General features: G+C 42.6%; 1 protein-coding gene across 2 annotated transcripts in view; it reads left to right on the top strand.

The window, feature by feature from the left end:
- MID2 (midline 2) overlaps positions 1 to 14,053 on the top strand; it is a 428,499-nt gene that overhangs the window by 385,266 nt on the left and 29,180 nt on the right. For both annotated transcript variants that reach the window (XM_077283340.1, XM_077283339.1), the window contains exon 9: positions 12,308 to 12,515. In XM_077283340.1, coding sequence (XP_077139455.1) covers positions 12,308 to 12,515 — 208 coding nt within the window. The remainder of the gene's footprint in view (positions 1 to 12,307; positions 12,516 to 14,053) is intronic.

Genomic DNA, 14,053 nt, shown 5'->3' with positions numbered 1-14,053 from the left:
TGTCAAAGACTCACGTAACATTTCTGGTGTAAGAAACATTGCTGCTCTCCATGAATTTGTTGGGTGGGCCTTGTCACACCTGTCCTGCCCCAGTTTTTCCCCAGTTCTGCCCATTTTTCTGAGCTCTACAGCTTTTCATAGTGTTTTAGACCAGTTTTAATGCGTAAATACTTTGATGTATCGGCACATATATGTTTCTTGTCATCATATTGATAGATTTTTTAATTTTTTATGTTCACAGAGCTGTGAGGCTTGTTTTTTTTATATATATATAATGAGTAGTGATGAGTGAGCACTAAAATGCTCGGGTGCTCGTTGCTCGGGTCAAGCAAATTGGAATACTCAGGTACTCGGCCAGAACAACGAGCCTAATGTAAGTCTATGGGAGACCCCAGTATTTTTTACATCTGAAAATGATGGAAACTTCTCAAATGACACAGGGACCCCATGGGGATCGCCGCTGGAAGCATTTCTGACTCAAAGGTCACAGCTGTGAGCAATATTGTCAGAGTTTCACGCCATTTTTACAGGTGCAGAAAAAAAACATACAAAAAGGAAACCAAAATGAATTTTGCAGGGAAATATGTTAAGGTACATGCTTTCCAGGGTAATGACTTGTATATAAGGCAAAATAATTAACCCCAGACCAAAATGTTCCTCCACCACTTGGGCTATGTTCACACGCAGCGTTTTTGATGAGTTTTTCAACTTTAACATTGCTTTCAACCACTACAAATGCATTCACTGGGAAATGTCATTGTAACATTTAACAACTCTAGCTGGCCATGTGGTGTGTGACACATAAGGAGACACATCTTGTTTCATTTATGAAGGAGGGACTCTTAAAGTCACAAAGCCTATTTTTAGAGGGGCATCAGGCGGCATTAATATTCTTAAAGGGCCATTACTAAACAGCAGGACTCCTATGCTGTTATTGCCTATGAAGTGAGTTACTGGGCTGCCAACAATTACAACGCACTGCAATACCCCTTTCATGAGAGGTACAGGAGGGCTTCCTGAAAAAATGTTGCATTGAATGCAAGGCCTGCCCTGCTACCAAGTCATATGCACCCCAATAAGCCTTTGAACCCAGGTACTGGATGGCCACAGGAAAACCCACTTCAAATTCTTCAGTTGGTCCTGCCATACTGTTTCCTTATGCATCGAATGCAAGGACCACCTTGACCCAAATTTGCATGCACCCCAATCCCCCATAAAAAAAACCTGTCCCATTACTAAGGAGTGGATCTCCTAGACTCGTAATGCCCATACACTAAGTGTATGGGCTGACAAACATTTCCCCATGGGGATAAATTTAAAAAAATTATTTAATAGGGAACACAGACTCCCTTGCCAAAAAAATGACTGTCAGTAGCAGCACGGAACACGTGAACCCTGGTGATCTAGTGGTTGAAAATGATGAGAGGTGGAGGAAGGCCTCATTAAAAACTAGGCCCAATTTAAAGGAGCGGGTCTCCTAGACTTGTAATGCCCATAAACTAAATGTATGGGCTGACAAATGTTTCCCCTTGGGGGATATATTTATAAAAAAAAATATTTAATTGGGATCACAGACACCCTTGCCAAAAAATTGACTGTCTGTAGCAACACGGAACATGTGAACCCTGGTGATCTAGTGGTGGAAAATGATGAGAGGTGGAGGAAGGCTTCATTAAAAACTAGGCCCAATGATAAGGAGTGGGTCTACTAGGCTTGTAACGACCATACACAAAGTGCATGGGCTGAGAAACATTTCCCCAAGGGGGATACATTTTTTTAAAATATACTATGGGCATCATAGACACCTTTGCCAAATATTGGACTGCCTATAGCAGCACAGAACACGTTAAGCGTGGTGAATGGTGATCTAGTGGTGGAGAATGAGGAGACATTGCTGAAAGTCTCATTAAAAACTAGGCCCAATGTAAAGGAGTGTGTTTCCTAGACTTGTAATACCCATACTCGCAGTACATGGGCTGACAAACATTTCCCCAAGGGTAATACATTTTTAAAAAATATACTATAGGCATCATAGACACCCTTGCCAAAAATTGGACTGCCTGTAGAGGCACATAAGACGTTAAGCTTGGTTATCTAGTGGTAGAGAATGAGGAGACATAAAGATAATTCATACTGAAATAAAAAAAAAAGGATGTGAATCCACTGATGAAAGTAAATGCCAAAAGGGAGAGGCAAACACCTGTTCATATATATGATGCCAGATTGTGTCCAACGAGATATGTTTGTCCCTAGCAACAGCTCAGAGACAGGGATATAAAAAAAATATATAATAGTATTTCAATATTTTCATATTGCAGAGGTATACACTGGGTCATAAAAGGACAGTGCAGAGATATTAAAACTGGAATATATAAGAATAAAATATACGTACATCTCATTTTGATGACAGTTCCCCCTGGTGGAGTTTATTTTGGTTTCTAATAAGTAACGGGCATCTGAAAACACTCTTGCACAAAAATTTAGTGACTTTTGCATCACGGAATACGTTCACCCTGGTGTTGTACTGGTTGTGGATGATGAGAATGAGAAGAAGGAGGAGGATAACACCACACACGCACTCAGTAGGCATGTGTGGTTGGGGAGAGGTGCATGATAATACACCTCCACAAAAAAGACAATGTATTACAGGTTTCACTGTTGTTTTCACTTGGTGGTGTACAGAAATATTGCCCAATCCAGCCCTTGTTCATTTTTATAAGAGTCAGCCTGTCAGCATTTTCAGTTGACAGGCGGATGCGCTTATCTGTTATAATTCCACCAGCGGCATTAAAAACCCGCTATGACAGAATGCTAGCAGAAGGGCGGGCCAGGACCTCCAAGGCATAAAGAGTCAGTTCATGCCATGTGTCCAGCTTGGATACCCAATAATTAAAAAGCACAGAGGAATCACATAGGACGTTTGTACGATCTGCAAGGTACTCCCTCAGCATCTTCCCAAACATTGCAATTCTTGTGACAGGACCCCTTGACTCTGTGCCAGCACGATAGGAGGGTCTGAGAAAACTGTCCAAGAACTTTGTCATTGTTCCCCTGCCTGAGCTGGATTGTACTTCTGTCTCTCTCACTTGGACTCTGACATCTGCTGCCGGCGTTCTCACATGTGAATTTTCTAAGTAATTCTGCTACAAGTGCCCTCTGGTACTGCAACATTTTAGTACACCTCTCTGCCTCTAGAAGTGTCACCAACCAGTAATGAGTGTCACCAAAAATTTTTATAATTGAAACACAGCGCAACACAAAGTCAGCCATGCGTACCAGACTGCTAACAGGCATGAATTCCGTGTCCTCACCAACAGGACGACTGACCGTGCTGTCCACCTCCTCCTCCTCCCTGTCCTCAGACAATCCCCGCTGAACAGATAGTATGACAGCTGTGCTTGTAGTACCATCTATAGCACATGAAAGAAGCTCCTGTTCTTCCTCCTTCTCCTCCTCATTGCCTACCACTCCACGTTGGAAAGACATGAGGCTGGGCTGAGTGAAATCCCCTTGTATTGTTCCTTGTTCCATGTCCTCGTGCTCTGCCTGCAATGCATCCTCTTTAATTGTGAGCAGAGAGGTTTTCAGAATGCTGAGAAGCGGGATGGTGATGCTAATTATGGCATCATCACCGCTCACCGTCTTGGTACAGTCCTCAAAGTTATGGAGGACTGTACATATGTCTGACATCCATGTCCACTCCTGAGGTATTATTTGTGCAGTCTGAACTGAATATTGATGGCCTTGTAGATTGTGAGCCCTCGTGGGCAGGGTCCTCTCTCTTCCTGTACCAGTTGTGACTTGTATTGTTCAAGATTATTGTACTTGTTTTTATTATGTATACCCCTCCTCACATGTAAAGTGCCATGGAATAAATGGCGCTATAATAATAAATAATAATAATAATAATAATAATAATAATAATAATAATAATGTTGGTAGTCAACAACTGCCCTCTTCTGCTAACAAATCATTTCAAACATATGCAACATACAGTTCCAACACGTGGGGACATCACACACCAGTCAGTGAGCCGTACGCTGCAAACACTGCTGAAGCACGGCAAGGGCGGCTGAAGCTGTAGCTGACTTTCTAAAATGGGCAGACAGACGGCATACTTTCACTAGCAGATCCGGCAGCTCCGGGTAGCTGTTCTGAAAATGTTGAACCATGAGGTTAAGCACATGGGCCAGGCAAGGTACGTGTGTGAGATCACCTTGCCTCAGAGCTGCCACCAGGTTCCAGCCATTGTCACACATGACCATGCCTGGCTGTAGGTTCAGCGGTGTTAACCAAATATCTGACTGCTCTTTCAGCACTGTCCACAACTCTTCTGCATTGTGCGGTTTTTCACCTATGCAGATTAGCTTCAGCACAGCCTGTTGCCGCTAGGCTGAGGGAGTGCTGCAGTGCTTCCAGCTTCTGACTGATGTGTTGATTTCAGAGATGTAGGCTGAAGAGGAGGAGGTGCAGGAGCTGTAGACTGTAGGGGCAACTCTGATTGACGTAGGGCCCACAATTCTCGGCGTGGCGAGGATGTGTTCCATCTCAAGGTCCGACTGGGTCCCGGCTTCCAGTATGTTAACACAGTGTGCCTTCAGTGAGATGTACCATCCGTGCCCACAAGCACTTGTCCACGTGTCCTTGGTTAGGTGGCTTTTCCAGCAACAGCATTGTTGAAGGCACGGGTAATTTTGTGGGACACATGCTGGTGTAATGCCAGTACAGCACACCAGGAGAAATAGTAGCGACTGGGGATCAACCAGCCTAAAAGGCAAAATTTCGAGCACAAGCAGAAGAGAAATGTGAGAATTTAGTACTGTGGCCCGTGGGGCGTTGGCTGGGTATTTCCGTTTGCGTTCCAATGACTGGGGTATAGACAACTGAAGGATGTGCTGGGACAAGGACCTGGACGGGCTTGATGGTGGTGCTGCATGACTGTGGGCAACAACAGGTGCAGGGCTAGAGGCATCTTCACATGCACGGTGGACTGGGGATTGGATTCTATGCAAAACAGTGGAAGAAGCAGTGGTGTCACCTGCAGACAGTGTTCCTGGAGCCTGGGTTTCGGCCCACAAAGTTGGGTGCTTTGCTGCCATGTGCCTGATCATGCTGGTGGTGGTCAGGCTGGTAGTTTTGCTACTTCTGCTAATGCGGGCATGGCAGGTGCTGCAAATGGCCTGTTTGGGGTTATCGTCTTTAAAAAATAACCAGACAGGAAGATCTAACAGTTGGAATGGCAACTTCCCTCATGTTGGTGTTACGAGGAACGGATGCACACCTTCTGTCTGTGGTCACAGCACTGCTTCTTCCTGACTGTTGGAGTCCCCATGTGTGCTGCTGTCCTCACTCTGCATGTCCTCCTGCCAGGTTGGGTCAGTCACTAGGTCATCCACCTCCTCGTCTTCCACATCAGCACCCTGCTCCTCATCTTGACTTTCTGGCAATTGTGCCTCATCAACGTCCACCTCTTGTGACACTTTCCCTTCATCGCCTTCGTGTGACCGCGGCTGGTTAAAGCTTTGGGCATCGCTACATGCGATCTCATCTGGCCCCACTTCAAGTTGACTGGCTGAGAGTCTGCAGTCTTGAAAGGGAAAACTGAACAGCTCTTCGGAGTGTCCAAGTGTTAGATCAGTTGTCTCAGGGCACTTGGCATGGTGGGAGGAAGGAGGATCAGGGTGAGGAATATCCAGGCCACACTCACAGCTACTCAGACTTGACTGTGTGGAAGACATGGTGGTGGTGGTGGTAGCTAAGTGACTGGAAGCATTATTGGCTATCCAACCAACAACCGTTTCACACTGCTCTGGCTTCAATAGTGGTGTGTTGCGATCCCCTAAAAACTGGGACAGGAAGGTCGAGCGAGAAGATGTGGGTCTTTGTTGTGGCCCATTTTCAGCTTGGCCACGGCCTCGTCCTATGCATGCATCACGTCCACTTCCCCATCCTTTTTCCCTTGCCTTGCCCATTTTAAATGGACTGCTGAACTATTTCAAAAGCTCAACACAAATGTTTTTATTTGGAACAAAATTATATCTGACCAGTTTGCTTTCAAAGCTACGATTTTTCCACCACAGATACAACAGGCCTCAGCCTGACATAACAGACTGTATAAAATATTTTTTTGGGGGTGAATTTTTGAAAACAAAAAAGAGAACAAGGCTAGCACACAACTATGATACGTATGCCTGCAAAACTACGATTTTTCCACCACAGATACACCAGGCAACAGCCACAGATAACAGACTGTATCATTTTTTTTCTCTTGTATGTGAAATTTGGCAAAAAATGTAAAATGAGTGCAACAAGGCTAGCAGACAGAACTATGCAACTTATGCCTGTGAAGCTACAATTTTTCCACCACAGATACAACAGGCCAAAGCCTGACATAACAACCTGTATACATTTTTGGGGGGGTTTTGGAGAATTTTTTTAAGTGGAAAAAGGCTAGCAGACAGAACTATGCAACTTATACCTGTGAAGCTATGATTTTTCAAACACAGATACACCAGGCCTCAGCCTGACATAACAGACTGTATAAAATATATTTTTTGGGGGGTGAATTTTTGAAGGAAAAAAAAGGAGAACAAGGCTAGCACACAGAACTATGATACGTATGCCTGCGAAGCTACAATTTTTCCACCACAGATACACCAGCCGCCAGCCTCATATAACAGACTGATCTAAATGTGGACTTGATTTTTTTGGGCACAACTAAATTGTGTCAAGAAGTTGGCTATGACACAGAAAAAAAAAATATATTTTTTGGCGCACTCACATCTGGTGTCTGGGACCAAAAAAAATGGGAGATTTGCACGTTCTTAGACTTCAATAACCTGGCTGTAGTAGGCAGCATGAACAAGCAAATAATGTTAAAATAAGGGGGCTATGGATTGCTTTAGAATAAAAGGAGCAGGTATCAGGTGAAGAAAAAAAAACCCACAGGAAACTGCAGCTAGATATATATATAAAATAAGCAGCAGCAGACAGTAATGGAGCCTTTGGAGGGATGCAGTGGGAGCTATGTACTCACATACAGTGCCTGCAGGCCTTGCACTGATGTAGATATGCTGTGCCCTGCCTACCTAGCGCTGCAATATCGGGACCCACGAATTAGCCTTAAAAAGGACTGTTGGTTTCTCAGGAGTTGTGGATGTAACAGTTGCAGTCCCACACTATTAAAATTATGAATCTGACCCTATCTCGGCAGCAGCTCTCCCTACTCCGGAGCAGAATGCGGTGAGCAGGGTGGCGCCAGGTCTCTTATAGACCTGATGATGCTGTGCGGCCCAGCCAATCACTGTAATACCACAACAAAGATGGCTGCGGCATTACAGTGCATGGCAGCCAATCCCTGCATTGTCATTGCCGCTCTAAAGAGCACCAGAATTGCAGGGTGGAGACCCGAGCTCCCACCAAATAATCCCAGAAATACTCGGTGCTCACCGAGCATAGTGATACTGGGGCGAGTACCGAGTAGTGGCGAGCACGTTCGCTCATCACTAATAATGAGCGCTACGTATTTTTGTACCATTTTTGGATATATGGCATACAACTTTTTGATCACTTTCTTTCATTTTTTTGTCATGCAAGATGAACAAAAATAGCAGTTATGTCATTGTTTTGAGCCATTCGGCATGCATAATAAATAACAATATAGTTTTATAGTTTTATAGTATCAGCAGTTATAGTATGGATTGCTATAGATACTGCAATGCTAAATAAGTGTTTTGGAGACATTTGTATTTTTCGAGATTAAACCATTTATAATTGGGAAAATTGAGATTCTAGATTTTTTTTTTACATTTTTTTATTTAACCAAACTTTTTAACAATATTTATCTGTTACTACTTAAACATGTGATTCTTTTATAGCATAGGTATTACACTGCATTACTTTATACTGTCACACTGGCAGGAAACATATTGTATGCTGCCTCTAGCATCAGCATATGCAGTGGCATGTAAAAGTTTGGGCACCCCTGGTCAAAATTACTGTTAGGCTGCCGCCACACTAGCAGTATTTGGTCAGTATTTTACATCAGTATTTGTAAGCCAAAACCAGGAGTGGGTGATAAATACAGAACTGGTGCATATGTTTCTGCTCCACTCCTGGTTTTGGCTTACAAATACTGATGTAAAATACTGACCAAATACTGCTAGTGTGACCGTAGCCTTATTGTGAACAGGTAAGCAAGTTGAAGATGAAATAATCTCAAAAAGGGCTAAAGTCAAAGTTGACACATTGTCCTTGTATTTTAGGTATATATATACATATATATATATATATATATATATATATATACACTCACTGGCCACTTTATTAGGTACACCTGTCCAACTTCTTGTTAACACTTAATTTCTAATCAGCCAATCACATGGCGGCAACTCAGTGCATTTAGGCATGTAGACATGGTCAAGACAATCTCCTGCAGTTCAAACCGAGCATCAGTATGGGGAAGAAAGGTGATTTGAGTGCCTTTGAACGTGGCATGGTTGTTGGTGCCAGAAGGGCTGGTCTGAGTATTTCAGAAACTGCTGATCTACTGGGATTTTCACGCACAACCATCTCTAGGGTTTACAGAGAATGGTCCGAAAAAGAAAAAAAATCCAGTGAGCGGCAGTTCTGTGGGCGGAAATGCCTTGTTGATGCCAGAGGTCAGAGGAGAATGGGCAGACTGGTTCGAGCTGATAGAAAGGCAACAGTGACTCAAATCGCCACCCGTTACAACCAAGGTAGGCCTAAGAGCATCTCTGAACGCACAGTGCATCGAACTTTGAGGCAGATGGGCTACAGCAGCAGAAGACCACACCGGGTACCACTCCTTTCAGCTAAGAACAGGAAACTGAGGCTACAATTTGTACAAGCTCATCGAAATTGGACAGTAAAAGATTGGAAAAACGTTGCTTGGTCTGATGAGTCTCGATTTCTGCTGCGACATTCGGATGGTAGGGTCAGAATTTGGCGTAAACAACATGAAAGCATGGATCCATCCTGCCTTGTATGGAGCATCTTTGGGATGTGCAGCCGACAAATCTGCGGCAACTGTGTGATGCCATCATGTCAATATGGACCAAAATCTCTGAGGAATGCTTCCAGCACCTTGTTGAATCTATGCCACGAAGAATTGAGGCAGTTCTGAAGGCAAAAGGGGGTCCAACCCGTTACTAGCATGGTGTACCTAATAAAGTGGCCGGTGAGTGTATATATATATATATATATATATATATATATACAATAGTCAATGGCCAAACTTATATGTGCTAAAAAACAGGGAAATGTGAAATATGAATAGCATACTGGCTTATGAACTTTATGAACAAACACATGAGATTTTTAGCACAAGATTTGCAAACGTTGTGAGCCCATTCACCAAAACGTCAAGGTAATCTCAGATCGAATGGGTAACTACACTGACTGTCTGGTGTGAACACTTACCTATGGTATCTGAGCTGAATTCCTAATGTGAACACTTGCTTATGGCTAATGACAGGGTAAAGCCTACTTATATAGGACGCTCAGAACCAATTGTGTTGAGATGTAATTAAAACATGGAGAAGGGCAGGGCGTTCAAGTCAGAAAATAATATATAGTAAATAGATCAACTGACCGAACAATATATATATATATATATATATATATATATATATATATATATAAATAGTTTGTAGCCAAAAAAAGTCAAATATATATATATATAGGCTTTTTTTCATTTAAAAAATTACAGAAAGGCAAATGATCTAATGCAAAACTTTGGGCACCCATTGAGATTTCTGTGCTCAGATAACTTTGACCAATGTTTCCGACCCTTATTAGCCTGTTGGGGTTATGGCTTGTACACTAGGAAAGGCCAAGTGGTGCAAATTTCCCAGCTTTATAAAAACCCAGACTCCTCTAACCTTGTGCCACAAACCCGCAGCCATGGGTTCTTCTAATCAGCTACCGAGCACTCTGAAAATGAAAATGGTGGAGGACCACAAATCAGGAGAAGGCTGGAGGAAGATTTAATCTTCAACTGCTAAATTGGTGAAAACACTGATCCTAGAAATGACATCAGATCTCCTGCCGGTGATTGCAGGTATAGCAGCGCACTGTGCCATCACTGTGACACATATATCCTTCATGGATTTCTAATTAAGAAGCTTTCCCAGTACTTTTATAATGATGGCCTATGCTTAGGATATGTCATTAGTATCAATCTGGGTGGGTCTGACAACCAGCACCCTCGCCAATCAGCTGTCCCCGGTGCCACTAGAAGACAGATGTGTTCAGTTGCTGAGCCGCACAGCACAGCTCCATTAACTGCAAAGTGGCCATAGACAGGTACTGCACTTCTGCTCATATTTGAACCCACCGCGCCTACTATGCAGTTGTGCAGATTCGCATCCGATCACATCTGGCTGCTGCCAACACTGACTGGGAATAGCTGATCAGCAAGTTTGCTAGTTGTCGCATCCCTTCAGATCTGATATTAATCACTTCTCCTAAGACAAATGTATGTCATTTCATGTTAACAGGTTAATGAAATAATAGTGTCACGATTCCTCTGCTCAGTGTGTCTTGGATGCCGTGAGGGACAGTTTTGCTGCCCTATGGAATCAGAGGTGTGCTGAGCTGTCAGTTTGATGATTGACAGCTTAGTAGTCCAATGAAGTGCAGGGGCGTGTTCAGCTGTTGGTATTTGGATAGACAGCTCAGCTGTCCAATCTGAGACTGGGTGTTGCTAAACTTCCTTCAGGTGTTCCATGTCCTTACTGATTACTCAGCTATTTAGTTACGCTGTCAGTCCCAGACCTCTGCCAGTCATAGCTTTCAGCTTATTGGTGTGTTTTCTCTGTGCTCTGAACTCAGACATTCTGATTTTTCTTTGCCGGTCCTTGGATTTGCTTTTTGTCTACCCACTTGTATTACCCCATTATCCTTGATGCACTCTGACCTTGGAATTTTAATCCTGGACTGTGATATGACTACGCCTTTGTTTCTTCCTTCTGTTTATGCTGTACCCTCCTGGCTCTTGACCCTGGACTCTTTGACTTCCCTAACTCACAGCTTGTCCATGAGAAATGATAATAATAGCAATAAATGCAAGATTAAGATCACATATTGGGTCTTCTCTAGTGATGAGCGAGTATGCTCGTTACTCGATTTTCTCCGAGCATGCTCGGGTGGTCTCCAAGTATTTCAGCGTGCTGGGAGATTTAGTTTATGTTGATGCAGCTGCAAGATTTGTGGCTGCTAGACAGCTTGAATACATGTGGAGGTTGCTTAACAAGCAGGCAATCCCCACATGTACTCAGGCTGTCTAGCAGCCGCATATCATGCAGCTGTGTCAACATAAACTAAATCTCCGAGCACGCTGAAATACTTGGAGATCAACCGAGCATGCTCAGAGAAACTAGAGTAACAAGCATACTCGCTCATCACTAGTCTTCTCCTATTCCTCTATTTGTGCTATATATTTACAGTACACATTTTTTTTTTACAAATCAACAGTACAATTTAATATAAATCTACAGTGAGCACTTTTTCCATTCACCAATTACCTATTTTCCCCCTCTTTGATCATTAACTCTCAAAAGTTTCTCAAATCTGTCTACAGATCCATTTGTAGTGAGGGACCAATTTACGTCTGACACCTATAAAACTCTAAAATAAAGAGGCAAAGGGGGAGAAGCTCGAGGGAAACAGAAACAGAGCGACAGAAAGACAGAAAGGGAAACCGCTGCAACCTCTGGTGACTAAAGTCAGCAGAGGCGTAAACTGCTAAAAAATGCAGGATGCAAGTCATATAATGGCACAAAATAGTGTAATGTCTTTTGTATGCAAATGGCATCTCATTCTGTAAAGATAATAAAAGAAGTGAAACTTCAAATTATAGCCAGTATGGTAAAGATAGCAATGTGCAAATTAATAGGTATGTGTCAACTTTTCAAAATAAGTTTCCCCAAGAAGATGGGGACTGCGGTTGCGAAATGGTTACTTGAATCAACATCCCCTTTTTCAGCAAGCCGCATGCCTTTCGTGACCTGAATCTGCCCCTGAAAGTTCCTCGGGACTAAGAGTAGACATCCTGGAAATATAGTTTGGGGTTGTCCAACACTTTTCAGAAGGTGTTAGTTAGCACTACTAGATTTGTCAAGTCTTCTGGGAGGCTTCCTTTTATTCTTGGGGGCCTCCTGTACATTTTGGCAGAGATGGCTGTAATATTTGGGTATTTTTCAGTGTTGTCTTGAGACCCATTTTGTATTTATGACTTAGATATGCTTGTTATTTAATATCTTATATTGTCTACTTCTATCTATAGGTCAGCCATTTAAACTTGACCCTAAATTTGCACATAAGAAGCTAAAAATAACCAATGATGGAATGCAGATGGAAAAAGAAGAAAGTTCCCTGAAGAAGAGTCACACGCCGGAGCGCTTCAGTGGCACAGGATGCTACGGGGCAACAGGCAATGTCTTTATTGACAGTGGATGTCATTACTGGGAAGTAGCTATAGGGAATTCTACTTGGTGAGTATGCCGGCTAAACCATACAACGACAATGTCCAGCTCTCTTATATTTTTTAGCACATTTTATATGAGGCCACAGTTAACTTTCTAGGATACCTGACGCCTAATTTCTAAGGATTCACAAACTCAGTGAGGTGTTTCTATCAAAAATGCATAAAATGTATCACTATATATATAGCGCATAGAAGAGCCGGTGAATAGCAAGAAAGAGACACCTATTAACGGAGAAGGGAGGCGTCTCCTACCTACTTAAGAAACATCCATTAATAGGTTCCTGCAGTATCGGACTCAACTTTGTAACTATATGTTAGGGATCTAAGGGGTAACATTTCTCCATGCTGAGAATGGTATGCCAGTGTAAGGAGACTTATAGGCAATGCGATACTCCTCTGAGAATTTAAATATGCAAATTACCTCTTCAGAGAGGAAGAGGACTAGAACTCTGCTGCCATTCTTGTGTTAACGGCAAGTCTCGCTAATGGGTCGATATTGACTTTTAGGATCGCTGCTTCCAATAGGTGCTGGAGTCCAAGTCCTCCTCCCTCTGAAGAGACAATTTCCTATAAGTTTTATATTAGGAATTTTTAACTGTTTTAAACCCTATTAACCAAAAGACTTTGAATGAATGTTTACCATTTTATCACTGGCATTTTAGTCTTATTTTTGGATGCAGATCACATATTGGTGATGCATCTTGTCCATCAGGTGGGTTGAATTTACCGAGCGGAGACCTGCAGCACTGTTGAACAAGGTCAGCCGCGAGGCTATGGCTCTAGGGCATTGAACAGAAGCACATTATTATGAGGCACTCTTGAACATTTATTTCCTCCCAGAGTAATATGTTAGGGCTCTTTCTCTTAAACTACTGTTGCTATAGATTTAAAAAGTAAGTACACCTTTGTTATAATAAATCAACAGTATAAATCTTTTCTCCCTGCGCTGATTATTTACTTCAAAAATTGCTCAATTCTATATACAGATCTGTTTTCAGTGAGGGATCAAATTACACCTACCACCTATAGAGGTGAGAAGGAGGCGAAGCTGGAGGGAGCTAAAAGCAGAAAAACGCAAAGAGAAACCGCTGCAGCCTCCAGCGACTAGAGCCAGGAGAGTCATACAATGGCGAGGGGTAGTGTTATTGTTTTTATATATTCCTTATTCTGAAAAGTCACTTAATGGTGTGGTTACACTTTATATCACTTGGCTTCTTAAGTCCAATAGACTAAGTAGTGTTACAATGACGTATTTGACACTTTTGTGTAAAGGACACCTGTCGCCATATTCCTCAGTACAAGCTGCATTCATTATTAAACAGATCCCTTGGAAGTGAAGAGGCCGGTTCCTTTTTGTGAAAAGCTGAAGTATGTCAGAATGCCTGTGTAATCCCTTTTAAAAGTTTTCAAACATGATTTTAAAATGAGCATTTTGAGTGCAGCAAGAGATAAAATGACCATGGTAATATAGATTATGCAACCATTGCTTTTAAATCTTACCAGTTCCGTGACCGCCCATATAGGTACTTAAAATGTCCTAGACCA

Source organism: Ranitomeya variabilis, chromosome 2, assembly GCF_051348905.1.
Source record: "Ranitomeya variabilis isolate aRanVar5 chromosome 2, aRanVar5.hap1, whole genome shotgun sequence".
NCBI classification, from domain to species: Eukaryota; Metazoa; Chordata; class Amphibia; order Anura; family Dendrobatidae; genus Ranitomeya; species Ranitomeya variabilis.
This window is presented reverse-complemented; position numbering and strand designations above follow the sequence as displayed.